The 18457-nt window shown below is 39.8% G+C and overlaps 2 protein-coding genes across 5 annotated transcripts in view; one reads left to right on the forward strand and one right to left on the reverse strand.

Moving 5' to 3' along the window:
- Positions 1-18457, forward strand: part of LOC138845174 (large ribosomal subunit protein uL23-like) — a 1058548-nt gene that overhangs the window by 950836 nt on the left and 89255 nt on the right. The window lies entirely within an intron of this gene.
- The window catches only part of ADAMTS12 (ADAM metallopeptidase with thrombospondin type 1 motif 12), a 363744-nt gene that overhangs the window by 141026 nt on the left and 204261 nt on the right, over positions 1-18457 (reverse strand). For all 4 annotated transcript variants that reach the window (XM_002714101.5, XM_070056623.1, XM_070056624.1 and 1 more), the window contains 2 exons: positions 17729-17925; positions 16979-17062 (listed from right to left, as the gene is read on the reverse strand). In XM_002714101.5, the coding sequence (XP_002714147.2) occupies positions 16979-17062; positions 17729-17925 (281 nt within the window). The remainder of the gene's footprint in view (positions 1-16978; positions 17063-17728; positions 17926-18457) is intronic.

Consider the following 18457-nt stretch of genomic DNA (forward strand, 5'->3'; position numbering starts at 1 on the left):
TCATGACTTCCACTAACAGAACCTGAAAGGGAGAACTCCAGGACAGAAATTATCACTGGTACAAGCAGCCCTTGAAGAGAAACTAGCTATGAAAAAGTAATAGCTATTTGAAGTTTTATTTCTAGTAGTTCTCTGCATCTCAACCCAATATAACTCCAAGAGTTGTTTTTTTTTTTTTTTTTTTTTTTTTTTTTTTTTTTTTTTTGGACAGGCAGAGTGGATAGTGAGAGAGAGAGACAGAGAGAAAGGTCTTCCTTTACCGTTGGTTCGCCCTCCAATGGCCGCTGAGGCCAACGCGCTGCGGCCGGCGCACTACGCTGATCTGAAGCCAGGAGCCAGGTGCTTATCCTGGTCTCCCATGCGGGTGCAGGGCCCAAGTACTTGGGCCATCCTCCACTGCACTCCCTGGCCACAGCAGAGAGCTGGTCTGGAAGAGGGGCAACCGAGACAGAATCCAGCGCCCCGACCGGGACTAGAACCCGGGGTGCCGGCGCCGCAGGTAGAGGATTAGCCTATTGAGCCACGGTGCTGGCCCAAAGAGGTATTTTTATTTCTAATGTAAAAATGAACAGATTTCTAACAAAATGCTTCTTCTCATGAGGTATCTTTCAAGGCTGGGGTTGGACTGGGTGTTTCCTTGTCTATGGATTCCATCTTGCAAGATCTGGCACCTGGATCTATTTCTCTGGCTTCAACCCAAGAATTTCAGGGAAGTCTCTGCATCAAACTATAAGGTTGCTTCTCTGCACTGGGTCTGAGGATTTCTCAGGCATTGGGCCTGAGGGCTTCCAGTGCCTACTAAAGGCATTCCCATTTGCCCCACTCAAGTTGATTAAGTACTATAGACAATTTTCCTTTCACAAAACAAGGAAATGTTGCTTTTATGCATGCAAACTCACGGAACAGCTGAGCATAAAGAATTGGAATAGAAGAAACAGACTTCCTAGTTTCATAATCATCATCACTGCATCATACAGCAGAATGAAGTGTGATGGCAGAGGAGGCATTCTGGGAGATGAATTGGGCACAAAGAAGTCAGTCTCTTGTCCAGTTATTCAAGCAATAGACTCAGGATCTATCCTATATGGGAACAAAGAGTCTCCACTCACCATAAAGGAGTGGTCAGGTGGCATAAATCATGAATTAAGGGGAGAGAAGGGAAGTGAAGAAAATGGGAGGGAGTGAAGGGCAGAGGAAGGGAGAGGTGGAAAGGAAAGAAAGAAACTTTTCTTATTTATTATGTGATTGATACTTTCACATATGGTATTACATTTCATTTAATTGCATCTATTTAGCATTATTTGTTTCAAAAAGCATAATTATTCTCATATTATAATAAAAGAAAACCTCAGGGAAGTGAATGATGGTCACTTGGCTCAGATATAGAATTAAAGAAGAGGAGATACTGAATTAAAGAATAATTAAAGCTCTCCATTTGGAGCTTGTGATTGGTCTCTAGCCTCATAGGATGGTACTTCATTTCTACATCCTTTGATAGGAAGGTGAATTATTAAACAAAACCTCAAATATGATCAACAGATTTCTTGGATCTGTTTATATCCTACATTTCTTTCCTTTTTTTAAGATTTATTTATTTGCAAGTCAGAGCTACACAGAGAGAGAAGGAGAGACAGAGAGAGAAGGAGAGACAGAAAGAGAGAGAGAGGAGAGAGAGAGAGAGGTTTTCCATCCACTGTTTCACTCCCCAATTGGCCGCAACGGCCGGAGCTGTGCCAATCTGAAACCAGGAGACCAGGAGCCAGGAGCTTCTTCTGGGTCTCCCAAGCAGGATCAGGGGCCCAAGGACTTGATCCATCTTCCACTGCTTTCCCAGGCCACAGCAGAGAGCTGGATCAGAAGTGGAGTAGCACCAGGACTCAAACCAGCACCCATATGTGATGCCAGAACTACAGGCAGTGGCTTTACCAGCTATGCCATAACACCGACCCCTCTATCCTACATTTCTTGATTTTGTCTTTTGGGGGGATTTCTCCAAGAAAACACTCACTGATTTAACAATACCATTTACAATTAACCAATAACATTACAATATATATTTGTTCTAAAGAAATGAAATATTTAGGTATACGTTAACAAAACATGTATAGAATACATATCCTGAAAAATGCTGATGAAATAAATCAAATACTTAAATCAATGGAGAGAGAAATTGTGTTCATGGATTCAAGGATTCAACATAGCAAAGATGTACTTTTTCTCAAAATTGATCAATAGCTTTATAGCAATTATCACCAAACTTTCAGCAAGACACACACAGCTCATTCTAGAATCCATTTGCAAAGGCAGGGTTAGGGGGTGGGGGGATGGAGAGATGTTGTAAAAGGATTCAAAATTTCAGCTTAGAATGAGGAATAACTTTAAGAGATCTGTCTTGAAACATAGTGATTATAGTCATTAACAATGTTTTCTATGCTTGAAAATAGTTACGATTGTTAAGTGTATTCATCACAGAAAAAAAATGGCAAGCATGTGAGATAATACATGTTAGCCTGATTTAGCCATTCTCAATGTCTGCTTACATATTTTTAAAAGATTACATTATACATCATAAATATAGGCAATTTTTGTCCATTAAGTATAAACGGTGGGTGTGTGAGAGAGCAAGAGCAAGAGCGAGAGCAAGAGTGAGAAAGAGGGGACTTAAAACAGAAGAAGCCAAGGTCAATAGCCAAGAAGGAATTACAAGTGTGAAAGACAGACTCTAGGTGGCAGACTCTAGACTCTCTAGTTTCCTGTATATCCTGATTCCCAATATTCTACGTAGTAATAAATCCATATTTCATGGGTTTAGCACATTGAAGTCTATAAATTTTTTCCACATACTTCAAATCATTTGATTTTTCAAACAACTATGTGAAAGAGTTCTGAGATGATTAACCCCTGGTTACAGATGAGAAGATGGGTTACTCTGGTGACTAGAATTGGTGACTAATAGTTCCCAAGTAGCAAAGGGCACCTAGCATCTGAAACTTAAGATTTCTCACTTACCAAGATTAACACTTGACAGGATTTATTCAACTACTTCACTAAGAATAATTTCTGCATGATTGTAATTAGCTACATCAATAGTCTGATATGGTAGTGTTGTTTTACATATTTAGTCCTTTTATATGACTTCCATTATTTTATAAGTACCCCAAAGACTTCAGCTTTTCTATAATTCCCTACTTTGCTGTGGTGAATGGACAGGTATTCAAGCCCTACTGATAACTAAATGAAAATCTGAAAACTCTAGAGCTCCTACAATGTGTAGCAATGTTCCAAACACTTGTGGCTATTTATGAACTACGGTCTTTGTTAAACAAAGACAGTAACTTCTAAAGATAGCTGGATGACTAAAGATCTCATCATCTCTCAGCCACATTATCCTGACAGCTGTCATTTGAACTGAAGTGGTGTTTGGCAGAAGTTTAAAGTCACACTCTATTAATTTGGCTACAGGAGTCAAGGGAAGAATCTCAAAGAGAACTCTTCAGAAATCATTAAGATTTTTAAAAGGTCTTTGAAAGGCTTTTCTCATTTAATATCACCATGCTACTGCATCTGTCTCCAATACCATTCCCTACCAGCATTTGCTTTGTTGTATGCAAAATGCTAGGAAGCAGAGCCAACATGACAAACTCACTCCTGATATCAATAAATAAATAACACTTGTGTTCTAAGAATTAGTGGATTGACTGTCTGGGTTGTTAAGTGAGGACCTAGCACATACTTTATCCTATGGCTTTTTTCCCAGCTGATTATATTTTTATATCAATTGCAACTGTCCTGGAGCATCTTGATAAGGTAATTATCTGATATGCTCCTCCCTCTTATCCCTTCAACTCACTCTTCATTTATCAAATTTGTAACTTTCCCAATCAGCACACAATGAAGTTCAAGGGCAAATAGCTTGATTCAATAGGAACTCAAATTCTCAATTTCTGTGTTTTAAGACAGGAGCTGCCAACAGCAAGTGGAACCACCCCAGAATAAAAGGTAATCCATCTAAAACAAAATAAAGCATGCATTTTAATAAAGAGCTTTAAAGGCCTGTGCCACAGCTCACTAAGCTAATCCTCCGCCTGTGCCCGGCGCCGGCACCCTGGGGTTCAAGTCCCCATTGGGGTGCTGGATTCTGTCCCGGTTGCTCCTCTTCCAGTCCAGCTCTCTGCTGTGGCCCGGCAGTGCAGTGGAGAATGACCCAAGTCCTTGGGCCCTGCACCCGCGTGGGAGGCCAGGAGGAAGCACCTGGCTCCTGGCTTGGGATCGGTGCAGTGTACTGGCCGTAGCGGCCATTTGGGGGTGATGCAACAGAAGGAAGACCTGTCTCTTTGTCTCTCTCTCTCACTGTCTAACTCTGCCTGTCAAAAAATAAAATAAAATAAAATAAAATAAAATAAAATAAAATAAAATAAAATAAAATAAAATAAAGAGTTTTAAAATAAAGCAAAGAACAAGGGTTTGCATTAGTTTGATAACAGAAAACCAATGGTCTGGGGCCAGCACTGTGGCACAGTGGGCTAAGCCACTGATTGCAAAGCTGGCATCTGAGTACTGATTTAAGTCCTGTGTGCTCAGCTTCTGATCTGGCTCCAACTTAAGTGCGTGGGAACTCAGTGCAAGATGGCCCAAATACTTGGTGCCCCACCACCCTTGTGGATGACCCAGATGGAGTTCCAAGCTTCTGGCTTCAACTTGGCCCAGTCCTGGCCATTAAGGCTATTTGGGGAGTGAACCAGTGGATGGAAGGTCTTTTTCTTTGTTTCTCCCCTCCTATCACTCTTTATTTCAAATAAATAAAATAAATATTAAGAAAAATAAAAACCATGGTCTGAATGTAGTCAATACGATTAGTAGGTGAAATAAGATTTAACACATAAAATTGAGTAAAAACTCTATGTTCAGGAAATCACAATTCTTTTTATTTCTTCTGGACTACTATGGGTTTTTTTCTAAAGCTCTTCTCAATGAAAAAGAATCATCTTTCTTCCCCCAGTCTTTCTATTGCAATGTTTCTTTTATATGTTGTAATGATCACATCATCTAGTTCTCCTTTTGACAAAATCTGGCATTACTCATGAAGGATGGAGATGCTCTCACTCAACCCAAAGTCGATCTTCCACAATGAATCATGTACCAATGGTTAAAGTCCAGGTATCACATTGAGCATGCAATTAGTTCTATAATTTATGGTATGAATATCATGATACAATGATAAATTCCATTTGCTTTGGTGATACATCACTCTGTTGGAGTTCTATACTGTAGAAGATCTGTTGAACTTTTACTTAAATTAATATTAAATTTATTCTACATTTTTGAATACATGAAGCCATTAATATTAAAAGACAGAAAAAGTTTTGGATTAAAAAGTAATTAATGAAAACTTCAAGTTCAGATAATAAGGTATCATTTGCACTTGGAAAGGAAGGAAGGAAGAAAGGAAAGAGGGAAAGGAGAAAAATAATCTTGACTTACACTCCAAATTTATACAAAAAATTAACTCAAAATGGATCATAGACTTATGTGTAAAATGCAAAACTATAGAACTTTCAGAAAAAGTAATCACAGGAGGAAATATTGGAAATTTAAGGCTGTAAAGATGATAAAAACACAAGCTACAAAGTGGAAAAAATTTCTAAATCAAATACCTGACACAGGATTTATATCTAGAACATATAAACAACTCTCAAAACTCAATAGTAAAGCAAACAATTAGAAAACAGGCCAACAAACATGAAAAAACCTTTCACCATAGATAGCAAATGAGCTTATGAAAATATGTTCCAGATCATTGATCATCAAGGAATTGCAAAGTGAAACCACAGCAAGATATTATTACACATCTATAAAGAACAGCTAACATAAGAAAAGATAGTTTTAGCACCCAAATGCTAGTGATGATGTGGCAACACTGCTTTATTCACACTCTTCTGATGAAAATATAAAAGGACATAGCCAATGTGGAAAAGTTTGGTAGTTTTTTTAAAAAAATATGTAACTGCTATGTAAACTAACAACTGCATCCCTGTGCATTTATCCTAGTAAAATGCAAACTCACATCTGTGAAAAAACCTGTAGTTGAATGTTTATGCAGCTTTATTCATAATACATAAAAACCGGAAACAGACTCAATGCCCTCAATGGATGACTGGTTAAACAGATACTTACCATGGAATACTATTCAGCAGATAAAAGGAATGAACTAATGATACATGCAACAGTTTAAGTGATTACTCCTTTAAGAGTTATTTATTTACTTGAAAAGTAGAGAGAGAGAGAGAGAGAGAGACAGACAGGCATTATCTTCCATGGCCACAATAGTCAGGGCTGGGTCATGCTGAAGCAAAGAACCTGGAACTCCACCTGGGTCTCCCATATTGGTAGCAGGGGCCCAAGCACTTAGGTCATCTTCTGCTGCTTTCCTAGATGCATTAGGAGGGAATTGGACCAGAAGTGGACCAACCAGGACACCAACAAACACTCACATAGGATGCTGGCATCACAGCTGATGGCTTAATGCACTGTGCCACAACATGGCCCCTATTTGGGTAGCTTTCAAGGGAATTGTGTCGAGTGAATAAAATCCAATTTCAAGAGGCTATAGACTTTGACATTCTATTTATACAGCATCCTTGAAATGATGAAATGGAGAACAGATTAGTTCAGGGGTAGGTAGGTAGGAGAAGTGGTGGGACAAAAAGTATAAAAAAATACATCTAGTAGTGATGAAATTCCAGCTCATTGGTTAAAAAAAAATAGTACCTCAATGGACCTCTGTGATGGAATGGTTATGAATGTTGTTTGTAAGAACGCTTACACAAATCTACACATGTGGAAAAGCTGTATAGAACTAAATATACACAAATAGACACCAATGAGTATATATGAAGCTGGAAAAATTAGAATAAGATAGATGTACTGTGTAGATACCAATTTTCTGGTTGTGATATTGTACTAAGAGCATGCAAGATGTTACACTTTAGAGAAAATCTGTGAAGGATATAAGATATTTCTCTGTACTATTTCTTATAACTACATGTGAATCTATAATTGTGTCAAGACAAAAATTATAAAAATATCCTAAAACTATAACTGAAACATGACTGGAGGTTTGGAATAGATCTTAAAGCAATCCCCAGTATAATTCTTTGTAGGTTACTTACTGATAAATATATGAGCTCCCATAGTTTTGAAACAAAGAGAATCTATAGTCTTTCAGATGGGCTACAGTGGGTAGAAAGAGCCCATGCTCACACACTTAATACACTCACACATCCATATTGACACAAACATACATACCCAATTACCCACTATAAGGTTCAATTAATTTCACTGTTTGGGGGCAGGTGCTGAGGCATAGCCAGTAAAGCCACTGTTTGCAGCGTCGGCATCACATATGGGTGCCAGTTCAAGTCCAGCTGCTCCACTTCCAATCTAGCTCTCTGCTATGGCCTGGGAAAGCTGTAGAAGATGCCCAAGTCCTTGGGCCCCTGCACCTGCATGGGAGACCCAGAAGAAGCTCCTGGCTCCTGGTTTCAGATTGGTGTAGCTTTGACCATTTTGGGTAGTTGAGGAGTGAACCAGCAGATGGAAGACTTCTCTCTCTCTCTGTGTGTATGTGTGTGTGTGTAACTCTGACTTCCAAATAAATGAATAAATCTTTTAAAAAAAGTAAACCATTATTAATTTAAAAGCTTATTCTTCCACACAGGAGGAAGTAGATGGAGCCTCTTTCTCCTTTGGCTCACAGAGTCCCTGGTTGGAGCATACAGCTCAAGTTGGAGTTTTACAAGATCTAAAAATCTTAATTTTTAAATATCGTCCTTTTATACACTGGCTTGAATCACAATTTTGGAAGAACTTACATATCAATCTGTGTATATCTGTTTAGGAAAGGAGGATGTTTATACACATTCACTCTCTCTTGCTCCTCAGCCAAATTCAGCATCTGCAAGGTCACATCTTCATCATCATGGAGAAAGCAGAGTCATTCTCCAGATGGTGCAGCATAAACACTGCCTCCAGTCTTCCATCCTCATGAAGAGCTCACTTTTATGAAGAGACCTATTAATTATATATTCTATCATCTCATCTCATCATTGAGGAAATCCAGGCCATTCAGGGGCAATACCCCAGCCACACGAAAGAGCAGGTATTGGCAGAGCAGCATTTAGAACCCAAGTTTGCAGCGGCCAGTCCAACACTATTAGTTGTCATACTATTGAAGACTGGATTGAACTCTTTGTTTGAATAACTGAAGAGATGTAGCAATTATGATTATGATGATTACAGTTCTGTCTCCTCCCCCATCACACAATTCCTCCCCTTCAAGGTCCTGTCTCTCTGTCCTTCTTGTTCACTCTGACCCTTTTCAGCTTCCCATGTGGGTTCTTCTGTACTTCTAGTGGCTCAAAGTTCACTCTCAGTCACAGTCATATCATTGGAAATTATTTATATGCTGTTGGCTCCAACATCTCTATTTCATTCCAAACCGCTCCTGGGATTGAAATTCATGGAGCCAAATGTCTTGGTAGACACCCTACAGGTACCTCAAACTCAGCCTCACTGAAATTCTTTTCGCAGATATGAACCTGATTTTCTTCCTGTATCCTCTGTCTCAAATACAGGAACAAACATCCACTCAGTTGTCCAACTTAGAAACACTAGTGTCTTCCTAATAGTCTCCTCTCCCTCTATATCCTGCATCTCATTGTCGCCATAATTTGATAAATTTACTCCCTCTCTATCTTTTCTACCTATGTCCCCAGCTCAAACCTTTATGTGAACCATCCTCCTCCTTTCTTCCTTGACCTCTTCCAATCTACCCTACTCACTATTGCTGGGTTGACATTTATTTTATTCAAAATTATTGTTTGTCCATGGCTTAGTCCCCTTTCCAAATCTAACCTCCAAGAAGCTCTTTCTTCATTTTCAATCTCACTGCATTAAAATTGCTTATATTAGTGTCCCCCCAAGTGAAAACACACACTTTTACATGTTACCCTGCCATTTTCACCTTCCTTTCTTTAGAACAATTGCTCATTCTAGATAGTTTTGCTCTCCTCTCACATACCCATTCAAACTCCATTCTTCCTTTATGCCTCAAATTGGGCATTCTCAGGAAGCCTTCCCTGCCCCTAGACCATTTAAGGTTTCTGCCAATGTCTTATGCCTGCTTGGTTTATAGCACTTGCTGTCCTGGGCTAAAATGATCAAATTGTGTGCCTGTTTTCTCTCTTAGCATGCCCAGAACAAGGACTGGAATTTATTCCTCTCTTCATCTCAGATCCTGCATGTAGCCTGCAAAACTGAGGAGACAGTCCTTCCATAAAGGAATGAAGAATGCATTTGTTAAACCAGGAAAAAGTGAAGATGATGTGGTTGAAAGGTTGTTTTTCTTTTTTGGTTAAAGAGAAAGATCTCCTACTGATTAAACGAAAGGAAGGAAAGGAAATGAAAGTTTGAAAATAAAGCAGAAAATCCATAATAATAACTCCAGTGACTGTAATAGGAAATTTGGGAGACAGTTTTCTGTCGGTCTCATGTTTCTGTACATTAACAGTACAAGCGCACTGTTTTTTTCTTTGCAAACAAAAACAGAGTTTCCTCTTAGTTCATCATTTTGTCTCCTCTTATCTTCTTATATGAGTCCAATCCACTTCCCACTTTTACTTTCCTTTATGTTTGAATTTATGACTTATAGGATAGGGAGCTGACCTAAAGGAAATTAACCACAGCTCCCAAATGGGCGGTAGCCCCAAATAGGATCTAGAAAATGGTTTCATAAGAACATGGCTTTTGCTACAAATTGTTCTCTCTGTAAACTCTCTCTATGGTAAAAAAAAATCTTGTATTGACTTCTTTGGGAATTCTTGGTAGCAACTTTTGATTCAGTACACAATTTGACCATGTTCTGTTAGCCAAGATTAGGCTACTGAAAGGGAGAAAATGGACAGAAAAGTAAAATCTGAAAACTACCTATATGCCTAAGTCCATAACTCATCTGACAGAGAAAAAGATACTTGATTTTAAAAAGAAGGGAGGAGTCTAAAAATTCTTTTCCAATATTCTGATATTTATCTTGAAATAAAGATAATAGGTGATCACTGACACAGATCTAGAAAAAAATGATCCAAAACTCACATGGTAACACAGACCCCAAATTGCTAAAGCATAGATCCTTTTTGTGATTCTTATGGCAGCACAGATGAATATTATACTGACTGGGACTAGTGCTCAGGCAATGGTCTCCTTCGAGGAGAGGAAGTGAACATGAGACTATGCCAACAGAGCAGATTAAACCTACCCTCGGTTTAAAAAAAAAATTTACAACACCCAACCTGGGTGTCACTTTGGACACTCCCTTCACCATGAAGCACTGAACAGAGCTCCTGGCTACACCCACCACATGCCTCTAGGTATTCACTGAAAAAAGTGAGATTCTATTAAGCCACAGGGACATAGTCCAAATATAAAAAGCATCACAAGGAAAAAACAAAGAAGAAACCAATGAGCATCTCCATAAATGCTGAATAATAAATGCAAGAATAAGGAAGACAACATGACACCACCAAAAGAACACAAAATTTCAATACTAGATTATGAAGATGAAGAGACTGAAGAAATGCCAGAAATGGAACATAAAAAATCGATCATAGGATTACTTGGCAGTAAATGGAAGCAAATCCACAAATTAATAAAGAACTTCTAAGATCAATCCCATTCACAATAGTTCCAAAAAGAACCAAAAACCTTGGAATAAATTTAACCAAGGATGTCAAATATCTCTAAGATGAAAATTACAAAACATTAAAAAAGAAATGATCTCAATGATGAGAATTACAAAACATTAAAAAAAAAAAAAAAACAGAAGAAGATACCAAAAAATGGCAAACTCTTCCATGTTCATGGATTGGAAGAATCAATATCATCAAAATGTCCATTCTTCTGAAAGCAATTTACAAATTCAATGTGATACTAATTAAAATACCAAGGACATTCTTCTCAGATATAGAAAAAAATAATGCTGAAATCCATATGGAAACACAGGAGATGCCAAATAGCTAAAGCAATCTTATACAACAGCAACAAACAAAGCTGGAGGCATCACAATACCAGATTTCAAGATATGCTACAAGGCAGTTATAATCAAAACAGCCTGGTACTGGTACAAAAACAGATGGATAGACCAATGGAAAAGAACAGAAACTTCCGAAATCAATCCAAACATCTACAACCAACTTATATTTGACCACGGAGCTAAAAACCAATCCCAGGAGCAAGGACAGTCTTCAACAAATGGTGCTGGGAAAACTGTATTTCTACATACAGAAGTATGAAACAATACCTCTACCTTACACCTTACACAATAATCCACACAACATGGATTAAACATCTAATTCTATGACCCGACACCATTAAATTATTAGAGATGTGAAAGAATTCAAGGTGGAGGCATAAAGGTGTACAGGAAACCAGCATTTATGGAAAGTAAAGGAAAAGTGCACACTCAAGAAATACATGTGGGTAAGTGAGATAGAAAGAGAACAAAAAGCCCCCAATAAGGTTCAGGCCATCCTTTTACACTATCAGGAAGTACAGGCAGTGGTATTCAGAATAGAGCTTAATTGAGCGTACAAAGGAGCAAAGTTTGGAGTGGGGATTAAGTACCACCTATTTCCTTGTCCATTTTTGGAAATCTGCAAAGTGTCATGGCATCAGGTGAATGATGGGAGTGGAAATGCCATCTATGTTAATTTTATTATAGTGACCTAAAGGTCATCACTGGAACACATCCTACATCCATATTGGATATTTTCAATGGGTGCTGGTTCTAAGCTTTCAACACTGAAGAACTTGCAGTTTCTGCTACACACAAAGGGGTAGGGGGCTTGATGACGCATGGAAGATGCGTTTGGACAGTGCAGTGAAAGGGAAGTTTGGATGGTGCAAAGAAAGGAAGTTTGGGTGGTACACAGAAAGGAGGTCTGGATGGCAGAGAATACACAATCATGTGGGCAAGGCTGGGCTGTCACAAGCTTAAGCAGCAGCTGGCCAGGGCTTCTGCACAAGCTGGCTGGAGCTGTCACGCCATGGGCAGCACCACTGCATGGGTAAGCTGCGGCTGTCACATGGTGGATTGGCTGTGGGCTGTGCCACCACATGGTCAGCTGGGCTCTGAAATCTCAGCTCTTCTAACTACCTTACCTGTCCATATCCCATTATCAGTGATGTATTCACTGCCTATCACAGGCCACGTGGTGGTTTAAGTATTAAAGCCATTGCTGTTGTATGTCCTTCTATTTGAATGTCTTTCATCACTGTTTAATTCCTTTGTACTCTGTAAAACTCAGCTTAGACATCTAAGTATCCCTCCTTATCCCAAGTACACATTTTTATGGTCACAACAATCTCAGTTTGGAATTTTTTGTTTTAGTAGTAAACTGTGAGTTTCACAGAGTCAGGAAATGGGACTGTCACATACTTGTATCCATAGTGCCTGGTATAGTGTTTGACATAAGGTTGATGCATCACAACTCTTTTCTCATTTACAGATGAAAAAAAATAGGACATGGAGTAATGATGTGATTTCTCAGAGTTGCATTCTTAATGATGACAGACTCAAAATGAGAACTAAAGTCTTAACTCAAAGTTCAGTACCTCACTTCTTATCTGTTTCTGCCACTCTAATCTTAATTAGGGCTGGAATAATTGCTATTTGTTATTACTGGGCTTCCCCTTAGTCAAAGGGGTGAACAACAGCTTGAGCCATTTCTGGGAATCAGGAAAGTTAGAATTGTGAATTGCAATTTTGTTGTTAACTTTTGAACTTTGTACCACTTAGAGATTCTATAAAAGTTTGAGGATAATCTTTGGCGAGTAGGTGGTAGACAATCATGCTGTCTACAACAAATCATTTGTATTTATTGCATTTGCAAAATCAGTTTGGAATGAAGAAAATATGTAAGCATGATGGTATGAGGACAGCAGTGGCCCATCAAATTCTCCCAAACAACTTCAAAAACAGCAAGATGCCCCAGTGGCATTGTTTTCTGCAAATTTAAAAGATATACAGCAAGATCAATGGAAGCATGTTTTAAAGTCCTACCAGGGATACTGCTGGAACTCCAAAGTTTTACTTCTTGGGGCCTGTGCTATGGCCTAGCAGGTTAAGCTTCCGTCAGCAACACTGGCATCCCATGTGGACACCGGTTCATGTCCTGGCTGCTCTACTTCTGATCCAGCTTTCTGCTTATGGCCTGGGAAAGCAGTGGAAGTTGGCCCAAGAGCTTGGGCCCCTGCAACAGAAGACCCTGGCTCCTGGCTTTGGATTGGCCCAGCTCTGGCCCTTGTGGCCATTCGGGGAGTGAACCAGCAGATGGAAGACCTCTCTCTCTGTCTCTTCCACCTCTGTCTATAATTCTGCCTCTCAAATAAATAAGTCTTTAAAAATTTATTTCTCATATTTAAAAGAATCTTCTTGGGCATGTCTATGTATGCACATACATTTAATCACTATGAAATTTAATCACTATGAAAGAGTGAAAAGTTGGACTCCAACGTACAATTTTTAAAAACTTAAAACATAATTCTGCAAACATGTAATGAGCACACATGCTAAAGATATGTTTAATTCATTGATGAGGAGACCATCAAGATGGTAGAGAAACCTATCCAACTCTAGCTCATGGGAAAACATGCTGTGGTCAAACTGCCACATTAGATACAAAATTAGTTAGTGCTCCATTGACAAATAAAGTCATAATCTTAGGGTTATCTTATTTACTGGACACAAATAATTTTCATCTCTATTAGACAAAAAAAATTGTTAACCTAACAATTTTCTACAAGTGGACATCTAACTTTATCACATGTAGACCCAGGTCTTTTTCTGAGAGATATCTGAATAATTCACTCTTTACATACTTCAGTTGCTGATTAAGCTTTGTGGATTGCAAGGGAATTTCTTCATGTTGGCTGGTTCCCCCATTTATTTTTTTCATTTATTAAATTTCAGTTCTTTCATCTATTAATGTCACAGACACTTTGCTACATGCTAGAGATATAGCAGAATAGAGATACATAGTTTCTGTCCTTACAGATTTCACATTCTGGTATGGCTAAGATAAGAAAGAGTAAACAATACACAGAATTATAGTGAGTTGTGAGACAGCCATCATTCTGTGATGGAGAACAGTATGAGGGGGTAGCTCTGAGTAGGTTAGTCATTGAGATCACTCTAAAGGAGCAACATGTATTCAGACAGAGGCCTGAGGGATGAAAAGTACAAACACAGGGATGAGCAGACCCAAGTCAGGATGTTTCAGGCATTGGGAACCAAAAGTGCACAGATCCTAATGGTGAAATGCCTTGTGTGCTTCAGAGTCTATCCAAGATACATGGAAGACAGTAGCATAGTATGCTGGAAAAGTGGATGGATGCAAGATTGCAGAAGTCTCTGCAGGCCATGGTAAGAAATTTCAAATTCATTATAAAAGAAACAAAAAGCCATTAAAGGGCTTTGTGCAGTGGAGGAACCTAGATTGTATTTAAAACAATCATCCATGAAGAATAGATTATGGGCCGGCACCGCAGCTCACTAGGCTAATCCTCCGCCTTGCGGCGCCGGCACACCGGGTTCTAGTCCCAGTCGGGGCGCCAGATTCTGTCCCAGTTGCCTCTCTTCCAGGCCAGCTCTCTGCTGTGGCCAGGGAGTGCAGTGGAGGATGGCCCAAGTGTTTGGGCCCTGCACCCCATGGGAGACCAGGAGAAGTACCTGGCTCCTGCCATCGGATCAGCGTGGTGCGCTGGACGCAGCGCGCCAGCCGCAGCGGCCATTGGAGGGTGAACCAATGGCAAAGGAAGACCTTTCTCTCTGTCTCTCTCTCTCTCACTATCCACTCTGCCTGTCAAAAAAAAAAAAAAAAAAGAATAGATTATGGAAGTAAGGTTGAATGTAGCTTGTCGCTCCCCATCTTCATGGAGGAACGACACAGGACCCTGCGTTGTTCTTTCGTCTGCTCGGCCCTTCCCGGGTTTGCTGCTGGTTCTTCCCGGGTTGGCTACCGTCCCTTCCACCTCCGTGGAAGGGCGGTTCCCCCTAGCCACTTTCCCCACTTCCACGGGGGAGCAGCACACCGCCGGCCGGCTCTCTCGGGGGCTGCACAGGTGTTCCTTCAGATGTTCCTGGTGCATGTTGTCTCTCTCCTCCTTTATAGTCCTCTTCCACCAATCCCAACTCTGCTACCCACATGCCGAGTACGCTGCTCTCCTCCAATCAGGAGCAGGTCCTGCTGTTTATTGGTTGAACTGGAGGCAGCTGTGTAGAAGCTGTTTCCTCCTCTCCCAGCGCCATATTGTGGGAGAGCAGATGCATAGAATAAGTCTTAATTCCAGTAACTTAGTCTAGTCCGAGTTGCTCCCAGTTGCTCCCCACAGCAGCTCAGACAAGTTTTAAGGCCAAATTGATGTTACAGGTGCAGAGATGATGAATACTGGATGGATTTGAGATGTGCTAGGTAAGACCCCTATGGGTATTGCTGTTGGATGTACAAGATGTGAAAATAAGCAATCAAGAATGGTCCCTAGGCTTGGACAACCAGTGCATAGAAGCAGCATCGACTGAGGTAAGTAAGATGCTTGTTTGGAGAATTGCGGAGGCAGAATGGAGGTGATATTGGCAGGAAGTAATCAAGAATTCCACTTCAGTTATGAAATGTCCAAGATTGAATAGATTATTACACACCCTGTTGAGATGCCAAATGACCAATTGGATATGAGTCTGGAGGAAGAGACCTAGGCTTGAAGTATCAATTGGGAGCATGTAAAGCATATCTAAGTCTCTGAAAATAGTTGAAATTTGAAATAGAAAAATGGCAGACAGATATGCCTAAATTTGAGACGTGTGTCTTAATATGTAAGTGCTAAATTAATAGCATTGATGAGTCAATATTTCCATGTCTTTCCTAACTTTTATTGAAACCACCCAACCATATCATGATTCAGTTTATTTCTACTCTGCAACATTCTCAGTGACTGTTGTATGTCTGGTTTGTGTATTTAGTTACAATGACTGCCAGGTGGTTCTAGTAATGAATAAGTGTATTTTGGAAATGTTCTCCATCTTCCACTCAATATTGCTAAACTCCCAAGAAAATAACACAGGAACAATTTTTTAATTACTTATTTTTATTTATTTTAAAGGCACAGAGACAGAGAAACAGAGAATAGACAGAGATCTTTCATCTGTTGGTTCCCACTCTAAATGCCCGCAGCAGCCAACCCTGGATCAAGTAAAGCCAGAAGCCAGGAATTCAATCTGGATTTCCTACACTGGAAGGGACTCAACCACTTGGGCCATCACTGCTGCCTTACAGGATGCATATTAGTGGGAATCCAGAATCAGAAGCAGAGCAAGGATCCAGATCTAGGCATTCCAATATGGGATGTGGGCATCTCAAGTGGTGACTCTACTGCTATGACAAATGCTGGCCAGTTTTCCTTTCCAATGGACTTCTAACAGCTTTCTGTTGCCTTCTTCCTTTTCCGTCAAAAGCTCTCTTAAAGGATGGGCATTTGGTTCAGTGGTTGAGACCCTGCTTGGGATGTTCACTCCCCTCATCAGAGTACTTGGGTTTGAGTCCTGGCTCCACTTTCAACTCCAGTTCCCTGCTAAACAGCATCCTGAAAAGCAGTAGGTAATGGCTCAAATACTTGGGTCCCTATAACCCCACTTGGGAGACCTAGATCAAGTTCTAGGCTCCTGATTTTGGCCTGGCATAGACTTAGTTGTTGTGGGCATTTGGGGAGAAAACTCAACTTTGGAGGATCTCTCCCTGTCTGCATATCTTTCTCCATCTCTGTCTTTCAAACAAACAAATACAATCTTAAAATGTATGAGTAGTTTTCCTGAAGAAATGAGGTATGAAGTGTGAGAATAGGGCAGAAGGATTGTGGGAAAATCATCCCTTACCTCCTCTTCTTCCAGTAGAATGAGCCGAACCACAATGATGTGAATTGCATTGCCAATGCTTGGGTTATGGAACAGCCCAGTGACCTGCAATCAGAAATAGAAACCATTAGCCACTTGTAAATTGATAATGGGTAGATGCCAGAGACGAGACATAGAAAAGTGAGATATACCCCTGGCTCAATCCAGATTATGATATCTACAGACAATTGTTAAGGGTGATCGACAGGCTGTGCTTGAGGAATTGACAACTTTCTTTTCCTTGATCCCTTCTCTAGCCCAAGGTCTTCTCTTATTCAATTATCAATTATACAGGCAAAAGCTTTCCCAGACTCAACAGGACTAACATTCTCTGTGGAAGGCAGAAAATGCAAAGGGGAAGCTTGAAATTAGGTATCACTAATATTATTACATTTCTATGTCTAACTATCTTGAAAAAACCATACTCTAGCTCTTTACCTCAATGTCCTAATTTGTGTACTAAAACAAACCAAAAAGAAATTTCTAGTAAAAGGATTGTTTGGAAAATACCAAGTAGAAATATGCATTTTTATAAATTACAAATTTTTCTTAGGATATATATTTTTAAGGGAAAGAGTAATTTGCAAAATTTTCTTATTCACTTAGGCAATGATTGGAATGGCAGATGGATAGATAAATGGGCCAAAGGTTTCTCTTTTTTTGGTTGGGGGAAGGCTATTTTCAACGATGTCTCTTCACCAGCTGTCCCTCCCCCAACACGATCTGGCATACCATGTTCATGATGGTGAGGATATATGACTCCACGTTCTCACTCCCATGATACTCCACCATCTTCGTGTCAGCCACCACCAGCGTCTCTACCCATCTCTCCTTGCTGATGGAGCGCTGAGAGCGCCTTCTGTTTGGTAAGTTGCTTTTCTCCCACTTTTCTCGCTGGAGTTCTTGCTTCTCAGCACTTCTGAGACTGTCTAAACATTAAACAAGATGGGATAATTCCATTTATCTGTCACAGATTACCTACTTACGTTTGTAAAGATGTAAGGTCCTATGTTTAATAGTATATGTATGTAATTTTCTTACTCATGTGAGTAAAATAGAAGAAAGTCAATTTAAATGAATACAACCAAGAAAACTCAAATGTGAATATTAATAGGGAAGGTCAAAAAGTACTTCTTTAAGGTAATTATTACCTACTTCATTACAATATGTCTTTCACTGTTAACAAAATATTATAATGGAGACAGATGTCTGGTGCAGTGGTTAAGAAGCTACTTGGGACATTCAAATCCCATATCAGAGGGCCGGGTTCAAGTCCAAGCTCTGCTTCCAATTTAACTTCCTGCTAATGGTCTCCTAGGAAGTGGTAGGTGATGGTTCAAGTAGGTGGTTCCCTGAAATCCATATGGGGGCCCTATATTGAATTCCGGGCTTTGGCTTCGCTCAGCCCTGGCTGTTGTGGGCATTTTGAGTGAAAAAGCAAATGGAAGCTCTCTCTATATC

This window comes from Oryctolagus cuniculus, chromosome 14 (genome assembly GCF_964237555.1).
Source record: "Oryctolagus cuniculus chromosome 14, mOryCun1.1, whole genome shotgun sequence".
NCBI lineage: Eukaryota > Metazoa > Chordata > Mammalia > Lagomorpha > Leporidae > Oryctolagus > Oryctolagus cuniculus.